Genomic DNA, 14,959 nt, shown 5'->3' on the forward strand with positions numbered 1-14,959 from the left:
GGTTTCAACCGGGGACCTACGGCGAAACCCGTTCCGAGCACGCGGTGGCGGTCGTGGCAGCTGTAATATATGTCGTAGCAATGCTTACCACGCCTGTTGTGCACACCGTTCCCTAGCCACCGAATCTCTTGCAAAGCTACGAGGTCCATGCTCAGTGTGGCTAGGGCATCATCAAGTTTTTTCAAGGCTCCAGCTTCGCTTAGAGTGCGTACGTTCCATGAGCCCATTTTCAGAGTAGTCCGGGGGCATTGCGTATGGTCGGTATCGGGATGTCCGTTTCGAAAATTTCTGTGGCTTTCCGTAGTCGTTGATTCATGGGACTGGGTGACTGGCCCCGCGCCCACGTGACCGTTTTGTTGATGTTCAATACAGCAAAAAAAAACATTGAAATAAAGCAGCGCAAATCACACATTTAAGATAAATGGTGAAAGATAAGCGCAGCTTCATTTCAATGTGCACAACACTTCAACACTTAGCGAAACTTCGATCGCCCGGGACTTAGGCTAACACGCGCGCGGCCATTCGCGGAGAACGCTTGAGCTGAACTGACGATTTCGTGTGGTGGCAAGAAAGGGAGCGCACAGAGGAACACTCGGTGCACTAGTGCGAGCGTGACACCGATACCCGCATGCCGCTGCGAGAAAACCAAACTGAGCGCGCAGGCTGAAAGTGAACGCACACATTCACACATGTGTAATTGTGTGAGTGCAAAAACTGTGTAGAAACCAAAACACGCTCGCGCCTCCGCGTAATTCAGCGTATTTCCAACCGTCTCCCCATGCTTCTACATGCCCCTCGCCTGAAAGTCGCACACTTTTTCATTCTCATTGCTGGTAGGGTTGGCAGTTCAACCCATGCAGTGAGAATGTATGTGTTAATGTGTAGCGAAATTTGTCTCTGTATCTCATTCCCCCACCCCCAAAAAAACACATTCACTCTCCGCGCACTCTTACAATTTTTGCGCGCACGCTACATACAACACAATGCAAAAGGTCGTTTACACTTTAATACTTTAATACACTGATCAAAGTCGCGATGGTTCAATCGGAACGCCGACGCTCCAAGTCAGAGATTTGGGCTGAAGAAAAAAGGTTTTTCTGACCAAATCGACAACACACACGCGACGACACACATCGTCACATCGACCGCCGTCGATGGAAGAGTGATGATCTAAAAATAGATCTGTGGGGCGAATGAGAAGGGGGATGGGCGTAGAACAACCCAAGCGGCATCGCGAGAGAGAATTAAGCTTTTCCCGTTGTTTCCCCCCCTGACATACCAACGAACGTTGTTTACATTCGGTGCTACGAGCAATCAAAGAAATAGCCAAAACAACAATACGAAGCGAATTGACGATGTTCAACGCAAAACTCATGCACCACCTGTGATAACTGGCACAAAAAAGGATATAGCAGCTTTTTCTATCAAAATAGTTCCCGCTCATTCCGCGGTGCAAAAATGCGCGTTGTATATTTCCCGGCTCTCTCCCGATACAACCAGTGACCAAATTGTACAAATGGTCAAACAAGCTTTATCCATTGACGATGCTACAGCATACTGTCTTATTCGCCAGGGTACAAATACGGCTACACTCTCATTCCTGTCGTTTAAAGTGTTAGTGCCTTTATCACTACGTGACAAGGCTCTTTCCCCTGACACCTGGCCTCTTGGCCTATCAGTACGTGAATTTATTGACTACCGAACTCAACAGCCGAGTGCAAATTTTCGTATACAACCGCCAATGGGTCTCTCCACCCCTACAACTTTGCCTACGGTGCTAAATATTCGCTCACCGCCACTGCTGGATCACACAATTTTATCGGCACACACTCCACGCACATCACCAACACCGCAAACCCACTAATATTCACCGGTATTCAGTCCACGCACATCGCGCACACTTAGAACCACACAAATCATCCTGACACGTCTCAAGAAACGAAGAACACCGGCGCTGAAACAACGTTAGTAAATAGTAATTGCACTTACCAGACGATTGTTTTTCCTACAAACAACAATATTTTTTCTACTGAGGCAGTGCTTGACGAAAGGCGCACGCAACTTAATGATCGTGAAACCAAAACAAACCATCGCCAAAGAACGGACACTACACTCACACAATCGCACGGCTATCATGTCAATCCTACAGGGGTCGCCTGCCGTAATAATACTGACGAATTATTGTTCCTGTACCAAAACGTTAGAGGATTGAAATCTAAATGCAATCAAGTATTTGACTATGTTTCTACAACCCACTATGACGTTATTATCCTGACTGAAACATGGTTGGATTCAACGATTGATTCCTCGGAATTGTTCCCGGATAATTATACAGTGTATAGAACAGACCGCAGCACCAAAAATAGTAAAAAATCAACCGGTGGCGGGGTTCTTACTGCCGTTGCTTCACACCTACGTACAATACTTTATCCTACACAGGATACCGTTGAGCAACTCTGGGTAAGAGTTTATGGTAATAAACGTACTTTTATCACGGGTGTAGTGTACATTCCTCCAGATTTAGTAAACAACACTACTACCATGCAAACTATCTGCTCCACCATAGATAATATTGCTTGTGCAACCACCGATACGTTTCTCCTATTCGGGGACTTTAACTTCCCCAATCTTTCCTGGAACACCGATGATTCTAACGTTCCTGCACTGCGAATCAATTATGAGAATTCACGAATTACGGACAACTGCCGCTCTTTGCTTGACTGCATCTATAGTAATGGGCTTTCTCAGATCAACTTTATACCTAATGCATCGGATAACATTCTCGATCTCATAATTGTCTCTGACGAGATCCTACATTATTGTGCCTCACCGGTGGTGTCACCCTTCCCTATGGTTGCCGTTGATGTTCATCATCCTCCTGTTGAACTACACTTAACTGGTGCTGGCAATACAGCTCGTTCCTGGCGTTCTACCGCACCAAACCGTGAGTCCGGCACACGTAACTACAGGCGAACTAACTTTATCCGTCTAGCTGAACTGCTTAAATCTACTGACTGGTCTTTCCTGGAAGGTAATCCGGATGTTAACTCAGCATTGGAACTATTTAACACAACACTACTGGCGCTTATATCTGATTGCTGTCCTCTAATGCCACCGCGTCGCAGTCCACCATGGTCTGATGCACGTTTACGCCGTCTAAAGCAAAACAAAGCGTCATGCTTTCGCTTTTACAGTACAAATGGTACACAACACTCCAAATTAAGGTTCATTGCTGCCCATAATGTATATAGAAGCTATAACAGACAACTTCATACTCGTTATCTCATTCGAGTGAAATTCTCGCTCATCAGACACCCAACACGATTCTGGAGGTATGTTGAATCAAAACGCGGTAACAGCTCGCTCCCCGATGTTCTCACATATAACAACGTCTCCACAAGCAGTAAGGAAGGCATGTGCAACCTATTTGCTGATCGTTTCAAGGACTGCTTTACTACGGATGATGCAAGCTTATCATTAGAAGCAGCTTTAAATAATGTGCCCCGTGATGTTGTTGACATTGACGTACGCGATATTATTATCTCGGTAGATACTGTACTACGTGCTCTGCAGCAGGTCAAAACCTCATACAACCCTGGACCCGATGGTATTCCTACGGCAGCCCTTGCCAAATGCCGCGAATTTTTAGCAGAGCCTCTGTCTCAAATCTACCAACTCTCTTTTGCACAAAGTACTGTACCCACGGCCTGGAAATCCTCTGTGATGTTTCCGGTGTACAAAAAAGGGGATAAAAACTCTGCTGAAAACTACCGCGGTATAACCACCTTGCCTTCTTGTGCCAAGGTGTTTGAGATCGTCATACAAAACTCGCTAATGTATCACTGTCGTTCTTATATTTCTACACGCCAGCATGGTTTCTTTCCTCGACGCAGTGTTACCACAAACCTGGTAGAATTCGTCTCCAACTGCCATGCAGCCTTTACTTCCGGAGCTCAGATGGATGCAGTATACACTGATCTTAAGGCTGCGTTTGATCGTGTGAACCATCGCTTGCTGTTGGCTAAGCTCGCCCGGATCGGTCTCTCTACTCCGCTGGTGAATTGGTTCAGGTCCTATATCTCTGAACGTAGCTACTACGTACAAATCGATGGTGTCTCCTCTAACGTTTTCGAGAGTTCATCTGGCGTCCCTCAGGGCAGCAACTTGGGACCACTGCTGTTCTCGCTTTTTATTAACGACATCACACTGGCCATTACGGAAGCAGATTGTCTGCTCTATGCGGATGATGTTAGGCTGTTTCGTATCGTACGGAACACTTCCGACTCTCTTTCTCTGCAAAGATCGATTGATGTTTTCTCTGACTGGTGTATCAATAACGACCTGCTAATTTCTGTTGATAAGTGTACGTCAATGTCTTTCTTTAGAATAGCTAGTCCGATAAGGTATATCTATAGCATATCAGGGACACAACTACCGCGGTGCAATACGGTCAGGGATTTAGGAGTCACCCTGGATCGCAAACTAGATTTCCGACAACATTACTGTGATATTTTAGACAAAGCTAACAAAATGCTAGGATTTATTCGTCGACATTCGAGAGAACTCAATGACTCACACTGCCTGTTAACTCTGTATAAGTCCTATGTTCGTTCCATCCTCGAGTTTAGTTCTACAGTTTGGTGTCCATTCTCTAGTGTTTGGTCCAATAGAATAGAAGCTGTCCAAAAGAGAGTTACTCGTATTGTCCTACACTTCACTCCGTGGCGTAATGTAACCCCTCGTCCATCGTATCATACTCGTTGTTTGTTGTTTGGTCTGGACACACTTGCTAGGAGACGTGATAATGCCCAATGTACGTTTTTGTCCAAACTTATTGTCGGTGAGATAGATTCGCCAGAACTACTGGCTAGAGTCAACATAAATGTCCCTCCTAGAGTGTTCCGTAACTACAGACTAATAAGAACTGACCTTACAAGACGTGCATACAGCGAGAACGACCCAATGACTGCGATGGCCCGTAAATTTAATCAGCGTTACATTTCATTTGACTGGCACCTACCTACTAGATATTGTTGATCCGTTTTGTCATTGTACACTGCGTTAGTTATTTAAGTTGTAAACCTCGAATTTTACTAATTTGAACTAAACGTTGAACTTATAAAAGGCACAAAATCGGAAGGCAGAAGAATTAACAGAAGGCTGAAGGTGTTGTCAGTACAACGATCCGTAAACGAATAATCTTTATTTTTGACATTCGGATTATCGCACAGTTGTCGCGGTGATGGTCATATTCCGATCCGGCACTATGGTCTAATTAGGGGTCAAATCTCCAGGGTACTACAGCTCGGCCATCCTAACCAACAAATTGACCTCAATTTATGTGTAAATATTAGTAATTCAAATTTCGTTAACGGTTTCATACGGCTCACTCCATTTCTTCAACTTGTTTGATTCTAATATGCCATCATATGGCATCTGAGTTATTGGACAGCCCTCAATGTCCCTAATGACATAGCGATCGTTAGGCAATACCTTATGGACTATGTACGGACCTTTATATTTAGGAATCAACTTCTTATTCTGCTGAGTGTTGCTATCAATGTTCCGCATTACTACATAATCTCCAACTTCATATTTAGCTGCTGGTTTATGATTTTTACGAAAATATGCCTCATTGGTAAGCTGAGATTTAATTATATTTGCCGATGCTTCAGCCCGAATGTCGCTTAAATCATTTAGTGTACTTCCACGACGCTCGTCTAAAAACTCCGTTAGTTCATCAATTAAATGACCCCGTTGTTCAATACCAAACAGGAGAACTGAGGGTGAAAACTTCGTACTGGCGTGCTTTGAATTATTCAACGCATATTCAGCATCCAGTAAATGCAAATTCCAATCATCGTGATCATAAGAGTCCGAAAGTTTGCTGAGTATGGGTCGAAGTACGCGGTTAACCCTTTCGACTTGTCCGTTTGCTTGTGGTGAACCAGTAGCGTTGAGTACATGCTGTACCTCATTTGATCTAAGGAAATTTTCGAACTGGTTGGACGTGAAGCAGGTACCTCGGTCACTAATTATCCGTTTGGGTCGGCTGTAATAGGAAATGTATTGTTTGAGAGCATTGCATACTTCCTGACTTCCAGTGGAACGAGTCGCGTATAGCTTAGTAAATTTCGTAAATGCGTCTATCACAACTAATACATACTTCTTTTTGGATTTCGTAAGAGGTAGTGGTCCCAGGTGATCAATGTGAAGTGTGTCAAAAGGTTGGGGAGCTTTCGGTATACTGTGGATGTTCTGATTATTAGTTCTAGTGGGAGCTGAATATATGATACATTTCAAACAATTCTTAATGAAAGACTCAACTCTATTCCGCATAGAAGGAAACCAATAATGACAGCTAATTTTTGAAATTGTTTTGTCAACCGATAAGTGACCTATTTTCTCATGTGTGTGGCGGATGATATTATCTACCATCTCGCGGGGGACATAAAACTGAAGCTCTTTTGAGGGTGACTCATGATATACGAAACCATCTTGCAAAACATATCCAGGTAAATTTTCCAGTTCTAGTTGGGACCTAATGCTTTCAATAGTAGGATCACGAGATTGGGCTAGCTGTAGTTGGAAGTCAATATCAAGTTCACTTATAGCACCAATTGCTTCAGTCCGGCTCAGAGCATCCACGTGGGCCATGGAGGAACCTGAGCGATGCTGAATAGTATAGTCATAATTCTCGAGGAATAGGGACCACCGGGCAATCTTCGCAGAAGTGTTACGATTTTTCAGCGTTTGTACAAGAGAATTGCAATCCGTGATTATCTTTAAGGGTAATCCATGGACGTACGAGTGGAACCTTTTCAACGCATATATTACGGATAGAGTTTCCAACTCGTAGCTATGAAGTTTTGATTCTTCTTTAGAGGTGGTTTTAGAAAAATATGCTATTGGGTGAAGTTTCCCATCATTCTGTTTTTGGAATAAGACTGCACCGAAACCGAATGAGCTCGCGTCGCAATGCAGCTCCGTCTCATATTTGGGATTAAATATAGCCAAGACAGGAGACTGGACAAGTTTTTGACGAAGGGTTTGAAATGCTTGGATGCAGGAATTATCAAAATCAAATGGCACATCTTTCTGAAGAAGATTTGTAAGAGGTTTAGCTATATGAGAAAATGATGGAACGAACCTACGGAAGTAAGAAAAGAGCCCTAAACATCTTCTTAACTGTTTGACATTAGTAGGCATAGGAAAGTTATATATTGATGTAAGGTGTTTTCCACTAGGTCGTATACCAGAGGCACAGGCTTCGTATCCAAGATATTCCAAATTAGTGTGGGCAAATTTGCATTTATCAATGCGCAGTTCAAGTCCATTTTGTTTAAGTTTCTCGAGAACAGAACTCAACGTCTCAAGATGAGAGTGAAAGTCATTAGAAGCTATTATGATGTCGTCCAAGTAGACAACTAATTTCTCGGAATCTATAAATTCGCGTAATATTGAATTTATGAATCTCTGAAATTCCGCGGGGGCATTTTTAAGCCCAAAAGGCATCTTTAAATATTCATATTGCCCATCAGGTGTTACGAAGGAGGTGTACTTAATTGAGCTTTCATCCATCTTTACCTGATGGAAACCGCTTTTTAAATCAAGCAAACTAAATACACTTTTACCACTCAGGTGTTCGAGGCATGTCTCAATTAACGGTAATGGAAAATTATCCCTTACTGTTATTTTATTCAGGGGCCTGTAATCGACGCACATACGCACTTCACCACTTTTTTTTCTAACTAGCACAAGGGGAGAAGCGTATGGGGAATTGCTTGGTTGAATGACTTTATCATTTAACAATTGATTTACTATCTGTCGCACTTGATTCCTCTCCCCATAGGAAAGTCTACGTGGCTTTGCATAAATAGGGGTATCATGAACGAGATTAATTTTCATGGAATACTGAGGATATTCTATATTCTCAATAGGATAGTTAGTGTAGCAATGATCAAATGCGGACAAAATGGCAGCAGACTCTTTAGGCGAAAGTTGCTTCCCGATATCTAATTCAAGGGGGCTGTCAAATATCTCCGACACACAAATGTGGCTAAAAGGATCACCTACATCAAGGGACTTAACAGGTTTTGGTATCTTTTCGAAATCTGAATTACCCTCCGGTTCGCGAGCATAATGTGCGGGAATCATACTTGGATAGTGTGTAAGAAAGATTCTAAATTTTCCTAAAAGGTCACGACCTATTATGAATGGCCAAGGCATACTTCTAGCAGGTAAAATGATAAGCGAGTGTGTCACACTAATATTACGAATTATGATCCTGCACTCCACTCGACCTAACGTCGTGAGCATAGTATTTCCTAATCCTCGGTATCCAGAAGGGGTAGGTTGATGCGGAAAGTTACCTGGTACTACATTGTCTGCTATTAGACTTACAGGGCTGCCTGTATCAAAAAGTGATCGTAAAAACGTTTGTTCGCTCCATGTATGTTGGATATTGAAACTAACACATACCGTTTCAATTTCGCTAAGCAGTATTTGGTCCGCAGTTTCCTCATCGAATCCATGGGAACCCAGATGGTGCACCGCAGCAGTCGTAACGGGCTGGAAGTTTCGGCACTCTCGATGTGTATGTCCCATTTGGTGGCATTTAAAACAGGATCCCTTGGGGCGGCGTGGCATTGGGCAAGCGCTTTGATAATGGCCGAATTGAGAACAGTTAAAGCATCTGGCCGGTTCATTATTGTTGTTCTGCGCCCATTGACGCGAGGGGCCAGTGCTGCGGGGTGGAGCTGGGGGTTTAGTGCGTAACGGTGCTGGTGTAGGAGTCACGCCACGAGTTTGACGAAAAGTTTCGTATTTTTTCAGCAGGGTTTTAAGGTGCTCGAGCGATTTTGCAGCGAAACGTATGGATGACGTATTAATAGGATCATCAATTCCGTCAATTATAATATTGACCAAGTCTTCCTCTGGAATGACGGTGCCCGCTATTTGCTGCATTTCCAACACATACCTTGTGATGCTTTCATGTTGCGAGAGATGTCGTGCCCTTAGTTTTTTAAACACTTCTTCTAGTGAAGTTTTTGATGTGAAAGTACTAATAAGGTCAGCTTTCAGTGTCTCATAGGTGCATGCGCCTGAGGTTTTAGCAAAAATGGCGGCGGTGTCGGTGAGCAGGCGGCGCATACAGAAAAATTTCAGCTGGTCGTTTAGTGTGTACAAGCTACATACTTGTTCAAATTCTCGAAACCAGTGCTCCACGCCTACTCCTCCTCTTTCACCACTAAATTTTCCTATGAAGTCTTCAAAGTTGGGTACATACACTGGCAGCACTGTAGGTAGCGGCAAAGGGAGCGGTGGTGACGATGTTAAAGATGGCGGCACTGGCTGCGCTGTAGGTAAAGGCAGCGGTGGTGGTGATGATGATGATGGTAGCGAAGTCGAAGCGATGTTAGATGACTTCAGCATAGCGATTTTCTGACGAAGTTCGAGCACTTGCAGCTCCTTCTGCAGTGTTTCTAATTCCGTCTCTAACCCGCCAGAATTAGCTGTCTTGACAATTTCTTGCTCGTCATTCATTTGCTTTATCGCCAAATCCCCAGTATCAACACTTTCATGCGTTACTTCGGGCGCAAGCTTTTGTTCGGCTACAACGTGACTTCTAGGAAATAGCTCCTCGTACAACATGCGGATTTGAGCAATCGTAGCGGTTGGAGGCACCGGCACTTTCGCGTTCTCCAGCGCACACAACATATCTTCTTTAGACGGCATGGCACAATCCCACTTCTGAGATGTAAACCTCGAATTTTACTAATTTGAACTAAACGTTGAACTTATAAAAGGCACAAAATCGGAAGGCAGAAGAATTAACAGAAGGCTGAAGGTGTTGTCAGTACAACGATCCGTAAACGAATAATCTTTATTTTTGACATTCGGATTATCGCACAGTTGTCGCGGTGATGGTCATATTCCGATCCGGCACTATGGTCTAATTAGGGGTCAAATCTCCAGGGTACTACAAAGTTTTAGTTTTAATTCAGTGATAAGGCCGCTTGTTTGGCCAATCACTTAATACAATAAACAATACAATACAACAATACAACATTCATATTGGGATCACAAAAAAAATTATCAAATAATTACACACGTGCATGAACATGCTTACTTGTTAGGTTATCGTTGTACATAAATGTAATAAAATACATTTTAATCATTATTAAGTTTAAAATTATCTTTCTGATTTTTTAAAAAAACATTCATTTTTGTTTTAATTTAAACCGCTTAGAAAATAGCAATATACAGGCGGTCCCCGAGATACACGGTACCTCTTATACGCGGATTCGGAGATACGCGGTTTTCTAAATTTGACAGTTCTTTGAGCAAATTGTACTGATTTGACACATCAATTGCAAATTGCCAAATAATTTCCGTTTTGATCGAACGTTAAAAACTATTTAAAAAGGTTTAAAACAGTTATATTCAGTCAGAATAATATCAAATAATTCATAAAGTGACTAAAACCACTTACTTGCAAAATTACACGAAAATTAGTGATATTTTAGCTGGAAATCACGAGATTCGACTTACGCGGAAATTCGAGATACGCGGTATTTTGCGGCCGTTTTCGGTCCCCATTAACCGTGTATCTCGGGGACCGCCTGTATATATGATACAATTAGAACTCGCTAATTGCATTTATATCATATGTCTACAAAAAAAGATAGATTTTGTTTATTGGAAAGACATTTTGTAACACGACTAATGTCTGCGTATTTTGTCATGTTTGTTATTTTGTACAATGTGGATAAACTGACTTTTTCTCATGTTTATGTGAACAACTCGGATTTGTTGTATTCAATTGAAAAAGCAGACTTGCAATTGGCGAGGTTTAAATGTATTTGACTTCGTCATATGACAACTCGCGTATCTGTCAAGTCAAAAACGTAAACAAACACGGACAACCGCCCGTAAAGATTGTGTGCAGAATAATCGTGAAATTTTATGTGAAAACTCGGGAAAAGGTAAGTGTTCTGTGCATATTTCGGTAAATAAACTATCTTTTAATGTTTGAGCACATTATTCCACAGAAAAAACATCATTTCATCCCGAAATTTGGCAACATTCGTCCGAGTATGATCGAGCAGCTGTGTTTGTGTGTATGCCGACGAAATACGACGCCGTTAAGATGAAATGTTTTACTTTTTCACTTTTACTTTACTTTTTCACTTTACTTTTTCATGAAATCACAATGAATTGTAAAAATAATGCAGATTTAATGATATTGATCTTTGTTACAGTTTCTATAACAATCACTAAAGCCGGCTGTGATCGTGATCGGCACATTCTCAACTGGACCAATACCCTGGTCGTTGTGTAGCAAACCAACGTTGGCATACACCACAAAATAGCATGGAAAGGAAAGTATTATAAAATAATGTCATATAAAATACATTTTATCGTTGTACTGGACAATGTGCATCGCAATTTAAAAAAAAGTGTGTGTGTTTTTGTTTACATCCGAATACAGAACCTACAACGCTATACTGTGGTTCGAGCACTCGCTAAGTAACGCTTGAGCTTTGAGCTTTCATTGAGCTTACATAGAATGTTACACGCTACCTGCTCACTAAGGACTGCTATCGAGCAGTGTTATGAGCAGGTAGCGAGCAGTAACGCCTCCATTCAAAAATCGCGAAACGTAACGCTCCAATGCTATTTGGGTACCCAAGCGGCATCGCTGAGAGAGAATTAAGCTTTTCCCCAAGGTGAATTTAAAAATATCAGGTGGTGGACTCTAGTGCATTTTGACAATTCGTCACTTGACGTAAGGTCCCCAGGATTCAAACTTTGTTTACATTAATTAAATTTGTTCATATAATTTATCTACCCCATTTTTTCGAATCAATATTCTTTAAAAATATATTTTGGACTTTGTGAGTTCTTATTTAACATTGAAACATACATTAAAGTGTGTTATTTTGTGTTATTCTGTGAATTTATTCTAGAACTCTTTGTGTTTTCGACATTTTTGATGATAAAAATTAAGAAATCATTATTTTTTTTCAATTTTTACATTAATTCCTCATTATCTACGAGCCGCATGGACAATATACTTGAGATTAGAACTCATGCTAGCATGATTTTAAATTTCGTGCATAAAAAAATCATCAAATCTTTTGTTAATATATTACGTTTTTTCGATAAAATCAATAGACACACTAAAATGCACATAATAACAAAGAAATCTGTTATATTTGCTAAGCTTTGTGTGCGGAAACCAATGGTCAACGGTTCTAAAATGACGTAAAGTCCCTCAACTATGGCGACCCCCCAAAGGCCCTAATCCACCACCTGATATTTTAAATCCACCTTGGCTTTTCCCGTCGTTTCCCCCCCTGACATACCCACGGACGGCGTGTTTGTTTCTACGCGATGCGTTATTCTCTGTTGTTGTTGTTGCTTTTAACACTGTTACCACAAGAGCTTGAAGCAAGAAGCGTTTCACACCATCACCGTCTCACCCAGACTTTGGTGTCGTGATGCGTTTATTTGTACCCCCGCCCCTATATTCTTCTTACCCGTACCGCGCACCCCATACATTCTGACTTAGAATTCGAAGCAAAGCGAGATGGTCTAACTGAATTTGGAAAATATGAGTGATGGATATTTCATAACGATTCACATCACATATTTTAAAGCAAAATTTACAAAAACTTAATGAAAAAAATTAAAACTAAAATTTTATGAAAAAATTAAAGGTTTCCGCCATCGGTACAAAGATATAAAAATAATTATATTAACAACTTATATATAGTATATTATATATGTTATAATATAATATACCATATGAATAAATGTATATATAAGTATGTATAGATATGTGTATATATATATACATATATATATATATATATATATATATATATATATATATATATATATATATATATATATATATATATATATATATATATATATATATATATATATATATATATATATATATTATTAAATTTATTATTTCTATATTTATATTTATAAATGTATGTGTATTTATATATGTATTTATATATGTTTTTTTAAACAACCTTATCTTGAAGAATTGAAAAAGGAACAGAGTAAATTGTCTGTTTTACTTAATAACATGGTGTTGGGATCACCCTGTGTCGCGATTGCCGATCGGTTGACGGATAAGCCGATCACTCCCGATGATACGCGCTATCAGCGAGAGAGTGACAAGTTTCGGCCTCTTCGCTCCCGACCGGCCCGTACGACGGACGTATTTCAATCCCGTTTGTTATTGTTTTATAAGTGTACTAATTTATATATTATATTACATTGTAGATAATAAATCCATACCATTTTAAAAGTACAAAAGTGGCGACGAGGATAAAGGAAACACGGGAACAACGTATTGTGTTAATTCATATCTACGTGCTGTGCTGCATTGTGCTAAATGGAGAACGGCCGGCCATCGCGCGACGGCCATGTCGAGCAGCAGCAAGAAAGCCTTAATGCCAACTGGATACAGGATATATTTCGGCAACAGCAAGATTCTCTACACCAGCAACAGCAGGCGTTTTTAAAACAGCAAGAGCAGCTCATGACAAAAGTTTTCGCAACTATAAAGTTTCCGCAACCGACAGGATCGGAGAGTGTTATCGAAGCGTTAGCGAAGGACGTGCAAGAGTTCCGTTACAATCCGGATGATCGCGTATTTTTTGCCGGATGGTTTACACGCTTCGGAAGTTTGTTTGTGGATGATGCGAGAGAGCTGGATGATGCCATGCGTGTAAGATTGTTGCTGCGAAAGCTTGGGATGGTAGAGCACGAGCGATATGTTTCACACATACTACCGTCCAAGCCGGGTGATTTTGATTTTGACACAACTGTAACAAAGCTAAAGAAGCTGTTTGGCTCACCGTGCTCCGAGATGGAAAGGCGTTTTAAGTGCATAAATATGGCGAAAACGAAACAAGAAGATTTTGTATCATACTCGTGTCGTGTGAATAAGGCAGTGGTTGAATCTGAGCTAAGTGTTTTATCTGAAGAGGAGCTTAAATGTTTGATATTTGTGTGTGGTCTCAAGGATGAAAGTTATGCCGATGTACGTACACGTTTGTTGAGTCGTTTAGGAGACAAACGTGTGACTACCCTTGATGAAATGACAGAAGAATGCAAACGTCTAGCCACTTTGAGACATGATGATGCTATGATAAACGCCGATAAAACAGTCAGTGCAATACGAGGTCAGCAAAGCTATAGACCATATTCCAAAACACCAAATAACACTAAGCATGAGAGCAAGGCCGAGTCCTCGATTAAGTGTTGGTTGTGCGGTGAAGGGCATCATGCCAGGAGATGTCCATATAAAAGTCACCAATGTCGTAAATGCCGTCGGTACGGGCACATGGACGGATTTTGTAACTCCGCTTTAAGATGGTCCAACGGTGGGAGGCAGAAGAGCATAAGAACTGTTTGGATAAACAGAATTTCAAATTTTAAACGTGGACTGGTGAATGTTATTTTAAATGAGATGCCAACTCGGATGATGATCGATTCTGGTGCCGACATAACCCTAATATCTAAAAAGCATTGGTTGGATATGGGTAAACCGGCGATGACACAACCTGACATTAAAGCCAAAACAGCATCCGGAGAGCCTTTGCACATTTTGGGCGAGTTCCAGTGTATGATGAGCATAGGGCAGCAGTGTAAACCGTGTATGGTACGTGTTGTTAACGCTGATTTACTGCTGTTAGGTGCGGATGCTATGGAGATTTTTGGTTTGTGGGATGTTCCGTTATCATCAATTTGCCGGCGAGTCGATGTCGGCGATGTGAGCTGTGGAGCTCTTAGTACGTCATATCCGGAGTTATTTGCTGATAGGCTCGGGCGTTGTATAAAGACACAGGTTAAACTTCAATTGAAGGATGATGCTTCCCCTGTGTTCCGCCCCAAGCGACCTGTTGCGTACGCTATGTTACAGCCA

The 14,959-nt window shown here is 41.4% G+C and overlaps 1 protein-coding gene across 1 annotated transcript; it reads right to left on the reverse strand.

Annotated features, from left to right (window-relative positions):
- Nucleotides 1-5,167: 5,167 nt before the first annotated feature.
- On the reverse strand, nucleotides 5,168-9,985 carry LOC133393412 (uncharacterized). Its single transcript, XM_061658329.1, has 2 exons — nucleotides 8,482-9,985; nucleotides 5,168-6,052 (listed from the first exon to the last, which is right to left on the reverse strand). Exons 1-2 carry the CDS (start codon nucleotides 8,706-8,708, stop codon nucleotides 5,359-5,361), a joined length of 921 nt encoding a protein of 306 aa, XP_061514313.1. The 5' UTR covers nucleotides 8,709-9,985; the 3' UTR covers nucleotides 5,168-5,358.
- Nucleotides 9,986-14,959: the final 4,974 nt, after the last annotated feature.

Source organism: Anopheles gambiae, chromosome 3 (assembly GCF_943734735.2).
Source record: "Anopheles gambiae chromosome 3, idAnoGambNW_F1_1, whole genome shotgun sequence".
Classification (NCBI taxonomy): domain Eukaryota; kingdom Metazoa; phylum Arthropoda; class Insecta; order Diptera; family Culicidae; genus Anopheles; species Anopheles gambiae.

Coding starts and splice junctions, on each gene's coding strand:
- LOC133393412 (XM_061658329.1), bottom strand. CDS start 8,708: ATGAACCGGCCAGATGCTTTAACTGTTCTCAATTCGGCCATTATCAAA. Junction 6,053..8,481: donor TGCTTAGCGAAATTGAAACG/GTATGTGTTAGT, acceptor TTCCTATTACAG/CCGACCCAAACGGATAATTA.